Source organism: Erythrolamprus reginae, chromosome 2, assembly GCF_031021105.1.
Source record: "Erythrolamprus reginae isolate rEryReg1 chromosome 2, rEryReg1.hap1, whole genome shotgun sequence".
NCBI classification, from domain to species: Eukaryota; Metazoa; Chordata; class Lepidosauria; order Squamata; family Dipsadidae; genus Erythrolamprus; species Erythrolamprus reginae.
The window spans coordinates 37694056-37710301 of record NC_091951.1 but is presented as its reverse complement, the minus strand read 5'-3'; the positions used below and the strand labels follow the sequence as shown (position 1 = coordinate 37710301).

The window sequence follows — 16246 nt, the reverse complement described above, 5'->3', positions numbered from 1 at the left end:
GCTATATTCTGCTCTTTCATGTTGTGGTATGTTAACAAGATATTAAATGCAGGCAATTTTAGAGAATAGACATTTATTGACTGTTTTTAGCATAAAGGCATGTAGGATAGCTGTTTAATATAATGTTTAGTACCTTCAGATGATTAACACAGTTCTTATATGTGATAGAAAAACTCAATCAACAAGAGACAAATATTAAAATATAAAAAAAAGTTAAAGTATTATTTAGCTGATTTAAGATTACAACAATACCATATATATATAAAAAAGCAGTGTATTGGTAGTTAATAATTGTACGATAAACCAAATAATTCATATTTGGGACTGTTTAGTCCAGGGGTGTCAAACTGGATTTCTTCAAGGGCTGGATCAGCATTGTAGTTCTCCATGGGACAGCATATAACTGACTTCCACAATCCCCTGCAGGTACTTTATTCACTCTCTAGAAACAAGATCCAGTGATCGGGGGGGGGGGGGGAATTAATTGCTGGCATCTAGCTCTATTGATTGATTGATTTTTATCCCACCTTTATTATTTTTATAAATAACACAAGGCTGGGAAGGCACACAACATTCCTTCATCCTATTTTCCCCATGACACCACCTCTCCCAGGTGGCCACCCATCTGGCTTTCATGTCTAAGACGAGACTCAGAGTCTTCTGGTAATTGGCCTAAAGTCACTCAGCTGGCTTTCAGTCCTGAGGCAGGACTAGAACTCACAATCACCTAGGGCTGTGAGGGTGAATCTACGGCATGTATGCCACAAGTGGCATGTGGAGCAGTATCGGTGGGCACACAATCTTGGGTCCAGCATTCATTGTGCACCAACCAACTGATTTTCAGGCCTTCTGGGCCCACTAGGAGTTGGGAAACAGGCTCTTTTGAACCTCCAAAGGGGTGGGGAAGGCCAGTTTTTCCTCTCCTCAAGCCCCAGAGCCTCCCATCCAGAGGGGCCCCCCTCCCGGAGGCACTCTAAAGGCCAGAAATTGCCCATTTCCCAACTTGAAGAACTTGTCAAAAGGGCCATTTCTGACCTCTGTAGGCCTCGAGTCGTGGTGGGGCAATTTCACACTATTCAGGTTCCTAGAAAGGCTCTGAAGCCTAGGGAGAGTGAAAAGCGGATGTGCCATCGCGTGCCAGGAGTCGGTGGGGGCCCCCACATGGAACTATTTTTCTTTGAAGACATTTCGCTTCTCATCCATGAAGCTTCTTCAGCGAAATGTCTTCAAAGAAAAACAAAAAAAGTCAAGGTGCCCCTTGAAAAAGTACTTTGGGACAAGCATGGCCTGGATGACTGAGAATCTCTATAGACATTTAGAAACTGCAAAATTTTGATCTCTCATGTTAAGTTATATTAACTCAATAAGATATTAAACCCAGGATAATTTTAGAGAATAGACATTTATTGACTGTTTTTAGCATAAAAGCCAGTGATATACGATAGCTTAATATAATGTATAGTAACTTCAGATGATTAATATAATTCTTATACGTGATAGAAAAACTAATGAATCAATAAAATAAAAGAAACAAATATTAAAATGTAAAAGGCAAAATGTTAACAATATTATTTAGCTGATTTAAGATTACAACAATATATATAAAAAACAGTGTATTAGCAGTTAATAATTGTACAATAAACCAAATAAAATTAATTCTTATTTGGGACTGTTTAGCCCAGTGGTGTCAAACTGGATTTCTTCGAGGGCTCAATCAGCATTGTAGTTCTCCACAGGACAGCGGGGTGGAGGAGATGGCACTGACGCCTCCTACAGCTCCATGCTAGCCACAATGGGGGGGGGGGGGGCTCCCAAGGCACCCATTCGGCCTGTGTTTGGCCTCCCTGGGCTCCAGCAGCACTCTGCTGGCCAAAAATGGGTCGTGTGAAGGCCCCACAAGGGCCATTTTTGGCTGGCAGGGTGATGCTGGAGGCCAGGGAGTCCAAAAACAGGCCATAAGGGAGCCGCATATGGGCCGTTTTGGTCATCAGAGCACTGGGAGCTGGTCCTTTTGATATTTTCAGGCTGGCCCTGTGGGATGGATTTAAGTACCTTGTGGGCTAGATATGTCCACTGGTCAACCTCCTTCTCTTGATTTCCTGGAAATTTCCCAGCTTAAAGTACTTGAAGAATATCTCTTTAAGCTGGCACTCTTTTTCTCTTTGGGCACATTTTTACGACTTGGTTTTGATTAAAAGAGATGCCTTCCCTAAAAAGTAAAATTTTAAAAATCCCTTGTTCTTAATATTTGCTATCTTAAAATTTATTTGCAGAAATTAAATGAATAGTGGTTATTAGTATCTAACCATTCACAAGCTGTATTGACAATGGTAGTAGTAAAAGATGTTAGAACCACTCAAGAAGCCAGGAAGATAGAGGATGACTCAAGAAGAAGGAAGATAAAGGATTTATCACTTATTTTTCATTGGGCATAGTGATCCACTCATCTTTGTAAGAGGTGACAGATCAGGCTGTTGGATCCAGTAGGGGTTGAACTAGAAGTCCTCCAAGGTCCCTCTGTTACTTTGTTAATTGATAAAAACCTCCAAAGAAATACAGGCATAAAACTGGCAACCCCAGAACAAAATGTGGACATTCTATTTATTGTCCCATTAATGTCTGCATTACTAACCCAATGGCCCAATTTACATTTTATTACTCTGAGGGAAATACAGTAATAGGGAAGACCCTAGGTAGCCTCCATTTCACAGGTTGAAAGACAAGCCTACATAAATTGATCGGCATCATCCTGGGTGATTTCCCTCATCCCTTTATGCACATTATGTTCAATAGCCTTTCTCTCTGCTTCGGGCACTTCAGGTAAGATGGCCTTCAGCTCAGAATTGATTTTTGCCACTCTGGCATTGATATTATTTTCGTATTCTTTCTTTTGCTTAATGACCAGGTCGTGTATGTCTTTCCGGGCACTGTCACAGGCATCTGCTAATTTGACACGCTCCATTTGGAATTGGGGATTGGAAGGGTCCATGGAAATAAGCCTACTCAGGCTGCCCACTTTATCCATCAGGTATTTTGAAGACACCTCGGTGTAGGTCTCGGATATCATGTGTACCAAGCGAGATACGTTGGATGCATTGAAGGCCTGCTGGTAGATCATATCTATGACAAAGTCTTGGTGGGAGTAATTCGGAATTTTGGGAAGATCTTCAGCTGATTTCACAAATTCTGTTAGGCGTTTATTGAGACAGGAGTCAATGAGGTTGGAGATCATCTGGAAGAATTGCACCATTTTCTGCCACTGTTCCTTCACTCTTCCCATGGCATCCAGGCCTTTGATCAGCATCTCTTTGGCTTTTTCAAAATCAATCTCCTTTATTTCACATTTCCTCATTTCACTGAGCACATCCAGCAAATCCTTATTCTGCTGCTTTAAGTTGTCAAAACTTTTCTGATATTCTCCTTGGCTTATCTTCAGCATTTCTTTAGTTTGCTCTATTTTCAAAACACTGTTTTTCACTGCTGATGTAGATTCTTCTTGAAGGTTTTTCTGGGATTTGGCCATATTTGGCGCCAAGGGACCAAAAGGGGATGTGCGGTTACAGGATTTGCTTCTGCTATCGAAAATAATAATATCACCTGAGAGAACATTCATTTTCTTTAACAGTATTTTCTTGTTTATGTCCCCTGACTCTACTGCTTTAATTAATATATTGGAAATATCTACTATATAATTACATACTTTCATTGCCAAATTTTTCATGCGGCACTTTCTTTCTTTTCTTATTTTTGCTAACAGTTGCTGAGATTTCACTTTGGTCCATACCGCTTTGTTTTCATTGTTTTTTTTATTGTAGAGGTGACCCATGTCAACATTACCTTCATCATCCACCACGGTTTGAAGAGAACCCACCAATGTCGACATTTGAGCGGAAAGGGCACAGATGTTGTTCATAGCTATAAAGTCATCGTCACTATCACAGCCTTCCTCATTCCTGCTTTGGATTGGCAATCTACTTTCGTTATTGCTGAGCAGAGATGTCAAACCGGTAATTGGCAACGTCAAGGTTTCTCGTATAGACGAAGTGAATTCCAGAATTACAGCATTCCAGCCAGTAGGAATGCTATCGACCGCATTTCTATAATCGTCAAACGTTTGGGTCACTCTGTTCTTCATTTCATTGTAATATTCACTTGCTTTCTTCTTGGCATCTTCAGCCGCTTCCTTCCTGTCTTTCAAGTCTTCCAAGGCGCGTTTGGTTTCCACCAACCCTTGTTCGTACTGCGTTTTGGAACTCATACACACTTCCAAGAGTTCCCCAATCAGGCAGATGACATCATTGAACTTATTGTCAACTGCCTCAGCTAAAGAGGAACATTCATTTGCAATCGATTTCAGGCTGGATAGTTGTCCAGGGAGCAAAGCATCTATCAAGGCAACGTCATTCTGGAATAAGGTCTTCATGACCATCTTGATTTGCTCAGGGACGCTCATAGAAAGGAGCCGGATACCATCCATATTCTTGTGGGCGATGCTGAAGGCGTGCCAACCACTGTTGCTGACCTGCATCAGAGAAGCCTGGAAGGAGTCTGGATACCTCATATATTTGTAGCCACCCTGGGGTGGGGCAAGATTGATGGCGAAGTCTCCTTGTCCCGCAGCAATGCAAGCCAGCTCCCCTAAGAGGGCGATGGAGATGGGCGCAGGCATCAGATATTCCTCCCAGTTGGCATGGGGCTTCATCATCAGTTCTGTCTCTTTTCGGACTTCTTCTGCTTTGCTGATGTTCATTACAGCTTGTGTAGCAATTGCACTTTTGGACTGGAGAGCCATTTCGGCCTGGATAAAGCAAAAAACACACAAACAAAAAGCGGAAAGGTTGAATAGTCAAAATTGTAATCTCTGAAATACCTGGGTTGGCAAAGCACCTTAGACCAGGGAACCTAGAGTTTCCAGAAGACTTTGCCACATCTAGGATAACATACTCATAACTTTTTAAATTTTACTGATGCCAATTTCCTTTTCAGAAATATTCATGTCAAGCACAGGAAATCAGGAGCTGAGGCATAAAACTTTATTGCATCAAAGTACTGTATATGCAATAAGGTGATACATAAAAGTCAATGGAATTCAAGGGTAGCTGGATTTAGGACTTCTTCAAGTTAGGAGGTAGGCCATTTCTGGTCTCCACAGTGGGGAAGGCCATTTTCGCCCTCCCCAGGCTCTTAGAAAGGCTCTGAAAAGACTCACTTATGCCGCCAAGCTTGGGGTTATTATATTCTTCCCCCTGGCCAATGAATATATAATACGTTTGTTGAATGGGATGTTTGCATGTTAATAGGCTTTCTGGTTTCTTTTTAAATGTAATTCTTAATTTTAACTTTAATTATTATCTTGATATATACTTATTTTATATGTAGTGAGCCACCCCGAGTCTTTGGAGAGGGGCGGCATGTAAATTTATTATTATTATTATTATTATTATTATTATTATTATTATTATTATTAATCAGAGACAATGTTTGAACAACAGTGTTCAAACTTAACAGTGTTACTAAAGTAACAACTCCAACTGTTGTATATATATGTTTTTATGTATGTTTTTTTCCTTTGTCTTGTATGTCACATTTGTAAAATAAAAAAAAATTAATTTATTTTAATTTATTTATTTTAAAGGAGTTTCTGGTTCAACTAGAAATCAGCAAACGGAACATTTCCAGCCTCTGGTGGACCTCCAAGGGGGTAGAGAAGGCCTTTTTCGCCCTCCCCAGTCTCCTAGATAGGCTCTGAAGCCTAAAGAGAAGACAAAATGGCTTTCCCTTCCGGTGTCTGGAAATAGCCTGTTTCCCAACTCCCAGTGGGCCCAGAAGGCCCCAAAATCAGCTGGCGGGCGCACGCATGCACGCCAAGCCTGAGCTTGTGTGTCCACCAATATACCTCTGCGTGTCACTTGTGCCATAGGTTCGCCATCATGGCAGTAAAGCTAAAAGGGGAAAAAAGAAATGATGAAGAAAACAATGGAGACCAATATGCAAGTACAGTAATATTTTAAACTTGCCTAAGTATGCCAAAACCGGTGAAATCAGTTACTGAAATCCTCATAGTCAATGTTTGAACAACAGTGTTCAAACTTAACAAGAGTGTTACTAACTTAACAACTGCAGCGATTCACTTAACCACCACGGCAAGAAAGATCGTAAAATGGGGTAAAATTCACTTACTTATCAATGGGAATTTTGGACTCACTTGTGATGGGGAAGTTGAGAACCGCCTATACATTCAAGCATCTTTATAGACAAATTCAAGCTTTACATGTATTAATTGGAAACACATTCACATCTTTCAATGTACATTTCCCCCCTCCCCCAGGAGAAACATGGCTTATTATACGTTTAATAAATGAATAGTTAAGGGTTAATATCAGGAGTGAATGCTCTACGTTCATTCATGCCTGTCAGTCGTCGTGAAGGAACTGCGAGGCTCCACCCACCCGGACACTGCCATTTGGGTGCTTTTACCCTCTGCGCATGCACAGAATGCTTTGCGCATGCACAGAGGGTAAAATAATCCAAATGGCGTCATCCGGGCATGTATGCTTTATTTTTTGTTTTTTTTAATGACGGGTTTTTTAAATACTTACTTTTATTTTTTTTTTTTTTCAATTTTTTTATTATTTTTCATAAAAAGACAAACAAATACAAACAAACAATGAACATAAAGTGGGGGTGTATTTCCCCCGCTTCTTATGAAAGTATAAATTCAAATATAGAAAAAGAATACATATGTGTTAACTATTATAAAAAAAAAAAAAAAAAAGAAAAGATTAATAAATTTGGGTTGAAATTTACAAATCTTAATGTGGGTATTAAGGTTAGTATAACATAGTTACCAAAAAAGAAAGATACCTTTAATATAATCCTAATTACTATAATAAAATAGTGTTAAACCTTCAATCTAAACAGTAAGACTAAATTCAACTATTATACTTCAAAAATCTTAATATATTGTTTATACTTATACATACATAGCTATATCATAATCATCAAAAAATCCTTTTAAACTAATATTACTATTGTTATCATCTAGGTAAAAACTAATACAAAATAAAGAGAAAGAAAAAACAACCACTAACGATATATCTTATTTTTTCTTATCTATCCATTTGTAAACGTTGTTCCATGTTTCGTAAAATTTAGTATCCTCTTGATCGTTTAATCTTCTTGTCATCATATCCATTTCAGCGCAATCTAATATCTTAGCTATAACCTCTTCTTCCTTGGGGATTTCCTCCCCTTTCCAGTTTTGCGCATATATTATTCTAGCCGCAGTTAATATATGTATGATTAAATAAAAAATTTCTTTCTTATAGATCTGGGTTGTGACACCTAATAAATAAAATTCCGGGGTATTATCTATATCTTGTTTTATTATTTCTTTTAATATTTTTTCAATCATCTTCCAATATAGTTTTGCTTTGCTACATGTCCACCATTGATGATAGTAAGTTCCTATATCCTTCTTACATTTCCAACATATTGGGGATGTTTTGGGAAACATTTTTGCTATCCTATTTGGTGGGAGATGCCATCTATAGAACATTTTGATTTGGTTTTCTTTTAAGGAAACTGATTTAGTCATTTTCCAATTATTAATCCACACTTTCTCCCATGTGTCTATATCTATTTCCTTACCAATATTTCTACACCATCTTATCATAGTATCTTTTAAAGTCAACTCTATATTTTTATGAGCAATAAGTAGTTTATATATTTTCCCTATCATTTTTGTAGAGTTAGTGGTTATTAAGGTAGTTAAAGAATTCTTACTTTTATTAAAAATGTAAAGAGTTTTATCCTTCTGATATCTAGATCGGATCTGGGCATAGTGCCACCAATCTATTATTATCCCTTCTTCTTGTAGTTCAATTCTAGATTTAAGCTTCATCTGATCGTTTAATAGTTCTTTGTATCTATGAGTCATTTTCTTGTCCTTTATAGACTTTGGATGCGTTATTGCTTCTAAGGGAGCTAACCAATCTGGGATGCTTAAGAAATGATTCTTCTTTATATCTTTCCATACTTCTAGTAAGTATTTCCTTAATGTATGCCTTTTAAAATATGAATGGTTTTTGTCCTTGTCATACCATAAAAATGCGTGCCATCCAAGCATTAAATCATGTCCTTCTAGTTCGAGTGTTCTTTTATTATCTAAGATTATCCAATCTCTAAGCCATGTTAGTGCGGCGGCCTGATAGTATAATTTCCAATTTGGAAGGCCAAATCCTCCTCTTTCTTTAATATCTTCTAAGCAATTCATTTTTATCCTTGCTTTTTTACCTTGCCATATAAATTTTTTAACTAAGTTGGTTAAAGTTTTTAAAAAGATACCCCCTGGGTTTATTGGTATTGTCTGAAAAAGAAATAAGACCTTGGGTAAGATGTTCATCTTAATTGTTGCAATTCTTCCTAAGAAAGATATTTTCAAATTGTTCCAAGTTGCTAAGTCTTTTTTAATTTCTGCTAACAATTTCATATAATTATCATTTTTTAATGTTATTGTTTTCGCTGTTAAATTTATTCCTAAATATTTAACCTTTTTTACAGTCTTTATTCCAGAGATAGTTTCTAATTTAGTTTCTAGTGTTTTGTTCATATTTTTAGTCAAGTAATGTGTTTTGTTTTTATTTATCTTTAGACCTGCTACGTTTCCATATTGTTCAATGGTTTGTAATAAAGTAGGAACTGTTGTAGTCGGTTCTTCAATTATAAACATTAGATCATCTGCAAAGGCCTGGAGTTTATAGATTTCATCTCCTACGGTTAAACCTTTTATTCTGGGGTCCGCTCTTATTTTAATTAATAAGGTTTCAAGGGTCATAATAAATAACAATGGTGATATAGGACATCCTTGGCGAACTCCCTTATTTATATCAAGTATTGGTAATTGACTGTTATTCAATATTATATTCGTTGTTTGTTTTGAATATATGGTATCTATTAGATTAACAAATTTTGGGCCAAATCTCATTTTATTTAATTGCATTTTTATAAATATCCAATTAACGTTGTCGAAGGCTTTTTGAGCATCCAAAAACATTAAAGATGCCATCTTATCTGGGTGTTGTTCATAGTACTCTAGTATATTTATTACAGTTCTAATATTATTTTTAATTTGTCTCCCTGGAAGAAACCCATTTTGGTCTTGGTGTATTATTCCATTTATAACTCCTTTGAGTCTCTCTGCATAAATGGCAATAAAAATCTTATAGTCTACATTTAATAGTGATATAGGCCTATAATTTTTAATTTTTTCTGGTTCTGTACCCTGTTTATGTATTAAGGTTGTCAGTGATTCTGACCAAGATTTAGGAATTTTTCCGTCAAGTCTACAGGAATTAAAAGTTTCTAACATATGATTTCTTATTGTTTCATTATCTATCTTATACCATTCTGCAGGTATGGCATCTGGGCCTGTGGCCTTGTTGCTTTTCTGTTTTTTAATTGTTATTAGGAGTTCCTCCATTGTTATTGGTCCATCCATGGTAGCCTGTTGATCTTCTGTTATTTGTGGTAAATTTGAAGCCTCTAAATAATTAAAAACTTCATCTTCAATGACATGATCTTTAGCATATAATTCCTTATAAAAATTATACACAATGTCTGCCTTACCTTCTGTGTCGAATTTTATTTTACCATCTTTATCTTCTAATTTTTGGATTAATTTTGATTGACTCTGTTTTCTAAGTTTATACGCTAGCCATCTGCCAGGTTTATTTGCATATTCAAAGTATTGTTGCTTTGCTCTTTTAATCTTTTCAGTTAGTTGGTTTTGTTCTATAACTCTAATTTTATGTTTAATTACGTTTATTTCTGTCTTTAGATCTCTATTCTTAGTATGTTGCTGCGACAAGGATTCTAATTGTTTTAGTTCGTTTGTTAATTGTAAATACTCTGATTTCTTTTCCTTATTGTATTTTGCTGTATAAGATATTGTTAAACCTCTTATGTACGCTTTAACTGTATCCCATAAGTTCTGTGGAGTAGTATCTGATGTTTTATTAATTTCAAAAAATATTTTTAATTCCTTTTCAATCCAATCCTTATATTTCTTGTCGTTTAATATATACCTGTTCATCCGCCAATTGTTCTGTTTATTATTCATCGTCATATAGACCACTATTGGATTATGATCGGCCCATGTATTAACGTCTATCTCAACTTCTCTTATCTGTTCTGCCACCGTTTTTGGTGCCCATAACATGTCAATTCTCGTCCAAATTTTGTGAGGATTGGAATAAAAGGTAAATTGCCTTTTGAGAGGGTGTCTTTCCCTCCAAATATCGCTTAATAATAGTTCCGCTTTCATTTTTTGAAAAGTACTGGGTAGCAAGTTTCTTCTTGTTTTTTTGCCTTTTCCCCTTTTTTTATTACCTCCCCCTCCTGAGTGGTCTAATTGTCTATTCGCGATAGCATTAAAATCACCTATTATCAATAGATTATCAATAGCTAAATCTGTTATTATTTGGTGTAAATTTTTATAGAATGTCATTTGATCTTCATTGGGGGCATAAATAGAAACAACCACTAGAGGTCTGGGTTCAATATCTACTTGTACAATCAATATCCTACCCTCTTTATCCTTATATATTTGTTTGGAATTTATAGAATTCTTGACATACATCACTACACCTCTTTTTTTTTGGTCTGCTAATGCAGCATACATTTTTCCAATTTTGGGATTCAACAGTAATTTTTGGTTATCTTTTTTAATATGAACTTCTTGTAGTATTGCAATCTGAACATTTTGGTTTCTGATTTTGGAAAAAATTTGCTTCCTTTTTCTTGGTTCGTTAAGTCCATTAACATTTACGGAAAAGATTTTCAAGTCTTTATTCATTGTCATTTAATAGGTTTTTTGGTTTCTCGCTGAGGTTGAACTCTTCTAGAGCCTTGGTCCTGCTCTATTACTTGGGCAGTTGCCCCCAAGTTTTCTTCTTGCTGAATTAGTGATTTTTCCCCTGGTTGCTGTTGAGCTGGTTGTAATTGGACCACTAGTTGCTTACTTGCATGGTCGGAGTGGCCCAAACCACTCTGTTCAAGAAAGAACATAGCTTGATCTACGTTTTCCAGTTTGTACCTTGTAGAGCGCCATGTCAGAGAAAGTCCTTGTGGAATAAGCCAACGGTAAGTGATATTTTCTTTAATCAAGATTTTGGTTAAAAAGTGGTAATCTCTTCTGTTTTCTCTGACACTTCTTGGAACTTGTTTTAATATCTTTATTTCTACTCCATGTCGTTGAGGCGGGGAGTTTCTTGAATAATGAAGTATCTCATCTCGCAACGCCTTTCTTGTAAATTTAATATGTATCTCTCTTGGGAGGTTGTGTCGACGGATATAGCTATTCGAAATTCGGTATACTTCATCGATTTCTTTCTGTAAAGCCATGGGGTCCTCTTGAAGTATACCTCCAATGATTTCCGCCATAGTCGTTTTTAAGTCTTCATCTTTTTCCTCTTTTATATTCTGAAATCGAAGTCCGTACGAAGCTCGTTGCATCTCCAGCTGAATGATAGATTCATCATATCTTTTGTATCTTTCATCAGCTCTCCCTTCAAGATACTCCATTCTTTTCTCATTTTTGTCAGCTTGCTCTTCAACTTTTTTAACTCGGTCATCACTTTCTTGAAGAGTTTGTTGAATCTGCTTTATCTGATCTTTCATCTCGCCCATATCAGCTTTCATTTGAGCCATCTCCACTTTAAATTCTGCCAAGTCAGCTTTTATGGCTTCTCTTTGTTGTGTTGCCTCCTCCTTTATGGCTTCTCTTTGTTGTGTTGCCTCCTCCTTTATGGCCTCTCTTTGTTGAGTGGCATCTTCTTGTGATTTGACCATAAAGTCCTTCAAAGCATTCAAAGTCTCATGGATAGTTGCAAGATTGGACTGCATTGTTTTGTCTTTGTCTTTGTCTTTGGTAGACATGGTTAGCACTTGATGCGAAGGAGAAGAATGCGGTGACACTTGTGGAGATAGAGTAGTTGGTGTTGTTTGTTTCTTTGTTGTTTTAACAAGAGTTGAGGTGTGGGACATTATCAAATTAGAATCCACTATTTCAAATTTTAAGGTTAGTTTCAATTTTATATATAGTGAAAAGGAAAAGAAATTACTATAAATTCCAAATCTATTCAATATATTTTGTTTCCCTTATAATATGACTATACCAATTCAATAGCAATTCAATTAATAACAGAGTTCAAAAAAAGAAGAGAAAAAAGAAATATTATTGTTTAGTGCCACAGGGAAAAAAAAACAAGTATTAGCCTTTTCAAGTAAAAGGAGGACAGAAAATGAAAGAAGAAAAGAAATATCAACTGTATATAGAAGACAAAAGAAAAAAAAGAAAAAAAAAGTTTTTTGGAGGAGAAGACTTTAGGAGGAGGGAAGAAAAAAAGAAAAGGGGAAAAAGTGAAGTAAAAAGAATTGTTCAAAAAGAAAAAGAAAGAGGGTGGTATTTTAGTTCAACTATTTAGAATAGAGCAGGAACACAAGGTTTATTAACAATGCATATAGTTCAAACCAAACTTCTTCTAGTAATAAAAATGTAAGGAAGAAAGTCAAAGAAAAATCAGGGAAAAAACCAGATAATTATTCAAAGACACAATAACAATATTGTATACTTAAGTTCTTCTTATAGATCCTGTAATTTTGCTAGGAAGTAGTAATGAAGATCCAAATCTCAAAGGGTAAAGTTATATTTGATTTCAATTCAAAATTCAAGGAGTAAAGCAATTCCAAAGCTTGCTTGTGTTCAAGATGGAGTCAGTTTATTTTCCAAATTCAAGACAGGAGCAAAGAACAAAGAAAGAGATCCCCAAGATGGAGTCAAGTTAATTTTCGTGCAGCAGGCAGATGTTAAGCAAATAATCCAAAAGGTATCAGCAATAATCCAAAAGGTGTCAGCAAATAGTCCAAAAGGCTCAGCAAGTATTCCAAATAGGTTAATCCAACAATAAGTAATCCAAGAAAGAAGTGATTTCAATCTCTTCTAGGTTCCATTTAATTCATGATTATTAAGTTATTCATGTTGTGAAAATAGGCAGCAAGAAAGAAAAAAAGGCAGCAAGACTGTGTTCCTCCGCTTCAAAAATTAAGTCCAGAAGATTATAATTTTAAAAGTCTATCAAGAACAGATTCTGTTCATCACTAGAAATTTTCTTTAGCAGTTAAAATTTTCTAAATAGTCATGTCAAATTTAAACTATTTTGTTAAAGCATAAAGTCAGAAAATTATTTTGTAGATTCCCAAGTTCACGTTCAAAATGGAAAAGTAAAAGTGAAGAAGAAAAAAAATTAGGTCCGGCTGTTATTTGCGGATGGGTTTAAACAAGAAAAAACTTTCACTTTCGCCCTGGAAAAAAAAACTTTTACTTAAAAGTTTTACGATCTTCTGACTTAAAAACGAAACACAATGGAGATTTTTACCTTAAGTCCTTTCTCTGCTATATTCTTTTTCTATGTAGATGTAGATACTTACTTTTAATATTAGATTTGTTACACTGTATATTGTTATTATTATTGTTGTGAGCCGCCCCGAGTCTGCGGAGGGGGCGGCATACAAATCTAATAAATTATTAAATAATAATAATAATAATAATAATAATAATTATTATTATTATTATTATTATTATTGAACAGAATAGAATTTTTATTGGCCAAGTGTGATTGGACACACAAGGAATTTGTCTTGGTACATATGCTCTCAGCGTACATAAAATAAAATATACATTTGTCAAGAATCATGTGGTACGACACTTAATGATTGTCATAGGGGTCAAATAAGCAATGAAGAAGCAATATTAATATTATTTAATAATAATAATAATTATTATTATTATTGTTGTTGTTGTTGTTGTTATTGTTATTGTTGTTGTTGTTATTATTATTATTATTATTATTATGCGAAACCTCACACTGCCTTTGCAACCTGCTCTCCAACAACCGACAGGCATGAGTGAACTGGGAGCATTTCACCGCTGCTTAAAACATAACTAGATTTCATCCACAGGTGGGATTTAAGGAGGAGGAGAAATCCCCCTCCAACTTGAACAAGGTGAAGAGAAACAAGTTTAAATTAAATTCTTGCCACGACCTGAGTCCTTAACTCAGAGGTCTTCAAACTTGACAACTTTAAGACTTGTGAATTTCAAACTCCCAGAATTCTCCAGCCAGCAAAGCTTGAAGTTGCCAAGTTTGGAGACCATTTAAGCCATGCTACAGGGACAGTTCTCTCCTTTTCTCAGAGGGCCAAAAATCCACTCCCCCCTCCTCATATTGTACCCTCCCCAAATAACAAAGTGTGAAAGGAAACCAGAGAAGGGAAATGTTTCATTTTTAGCTAAGGGAGTTGACAAAACAGGTAGTCTTCAACTTACAGCCACAATAGAGCCCCAAATTTCCATTGCTGCGCAAGGCAGTTGCTAAGTGAGTTGTGCCTTATTTTATGACCTTAAGGTTGTCACGACACATTTCAGCTAGTTTTGAACTACAGCTGAAAATATGAATTTTGGCATCACCTTTTTAAAAATAAAAATAGTTGTTTTCTCCAGAATTTTATATATTTATATTTATATACTGCTCAAAAAAATAAAGGGAACACTCAAGTAACACATCTTAGATCTGAATGAATAAAATATTCTCATTGAATATTTCATTTGCACAATTATTCCATTTGCACAACAGCATGTGGAATTGATTGTCAGTGTTGCTTCCTGAGTGGAGTTTGATTTCACAGAAGTTTGATTTACTTGGAGTTATATTCTGTTTTTTAAGTGTTACCTTTATTTTTTGAGCAGTGTATATACATATACTGTATTTATATATCAATACATATACCTTAAGAATATGTCAATAATACACACATTTTTCCAATCGATCAGAATTCAACATCCTATTTTAATACCTAATCTTGCTGTTGTTGATCAGTCTGTTTCTTTTTCTTCTTTTCCACCTGGTGGAGCCCAGGTGGAAAAGAATATGTATATATATTCTCTTCCTTTCATATATCCTCTCCTCTAAGTTCACTTTCACCCTCTTTTATATTATCACATGTCTATTTTTCTTCCTATGTATTAGTGCATTGGACAAATGAATAAATAAATAAAATAAATAAACAGTGACATGTAATTTTCAGTTTCCTGGTTCTCCCCCATTTCATATGAGGACGCCCCCTCCTCCATTACACACACTGTCTCCATCCCCTCACGGGCTTTTCATTGAGTGCACCGTCCATAACCAGAAAACCGGCCCATCTCTGGCTTTGCCCCGCGATAATCTACATTTTCCACTTCCCTGAGAGGAAAATTTGATGCTCCCGTAAAAGGACACAAGCCTCTGGGCGCTCCTCTGTTCCTAAATGAAGCCGTGAGAATCACCACAAAAACACCCTCCCCTCCCTCCCTCCCTCCCCGAAGGAGAGACTCACGTCGGCAACCTTTGCTTTTGATACTCACACTGGACAGGAGTCAAAAATTAGCTTCTCTCTCTGCAAGTATCTGCGACGCTTGTGAAGTTCAAGCAGACGCGAGTCCTTTTTATTGCCGCCTGTTAGTTTCAGTTTCTGATTTGCAGCGATTCCTGCAAATCAAACGTTTTCGGAGATCAGCCCGGGTAGTTACAGGGAGTTTTTTCTACCCAGGAGAAACCAAACTTAACCCCTGAGACCGTTTGTGGAAACTTGGTATCTTCTCTCAAAATAGGGTATTGCATATCAAAACAGTTTCTGGTTTTAGAAATATGGATGTAAAAGATTCAGGGGAGAGGGATAATGAGGAGGAAAGGAAGGAAGGAAGGAAGGAAGGAAGGAAAAAGAAATAAACAAAAAACTACTTCATTTGGAAGTCCAGAATTGTATTTATAAAACCAGAAACTTTTTTGATTTGAAAAAGAAAGAAAGAAAGAAAGAAAGATCCTGAATCGACTCCCCATTTGGAGGCCCAGAGTCATTTCTGGCAAGTCAATCTGGGACACAATCTGAAGTTAGTTGGGGGAAAGATCAAAAGCAACATGAGAAAATATTATTTTACTGAAAGAGTAGTAGATCCTTGGAACAAACTTCCAGCAGACGTTGTAGATAAATCCACAGTAACTGAATTTAAACATGCCTGGGATAAACATATATCCATCCTAAGATAAAATACAGAAAATAGTATAAGGGCAGACTAGATGGACCAGGAGGTCTTTTTCTGCCGTCAGACTTCTATGTTTCTGTGTGCTGAAATTTTATGAAAAAGTTC

At 36.1% G+C, this 16246-nt stretch overlaps 1 protein-coding gene across 1 annotated transcript; it reads right to left on the bottom strand.

Moving 5' to 3' along the window:
• Window positions 1-1386: 1386 nt before the first annotated feature.
• LOC139160149 (uncharacterized) lies at window positions 1387-15549 on the bottom strand. Its single transcript, XM_070737731.1, has 2 exons — window positions 15464-15549; window positions 1387-4798 (listed from the first exon to the last, which is right to left on the bottom strand). The coding sequence occupies exon 2, from the start codon at window positions 4790-4792 to the stop codon at window positions 2726-2728; it is 2067 nt and encodes a 688-aa protein (XP_070593832.1). The 5' UTR covers window positions 4793-4798; window positions 15464-15549; the 3' UTR covers window positions 1387-2725.
• Between the last annotated feature and the right edge of the window lie 697 nt (window positions 15550-16246).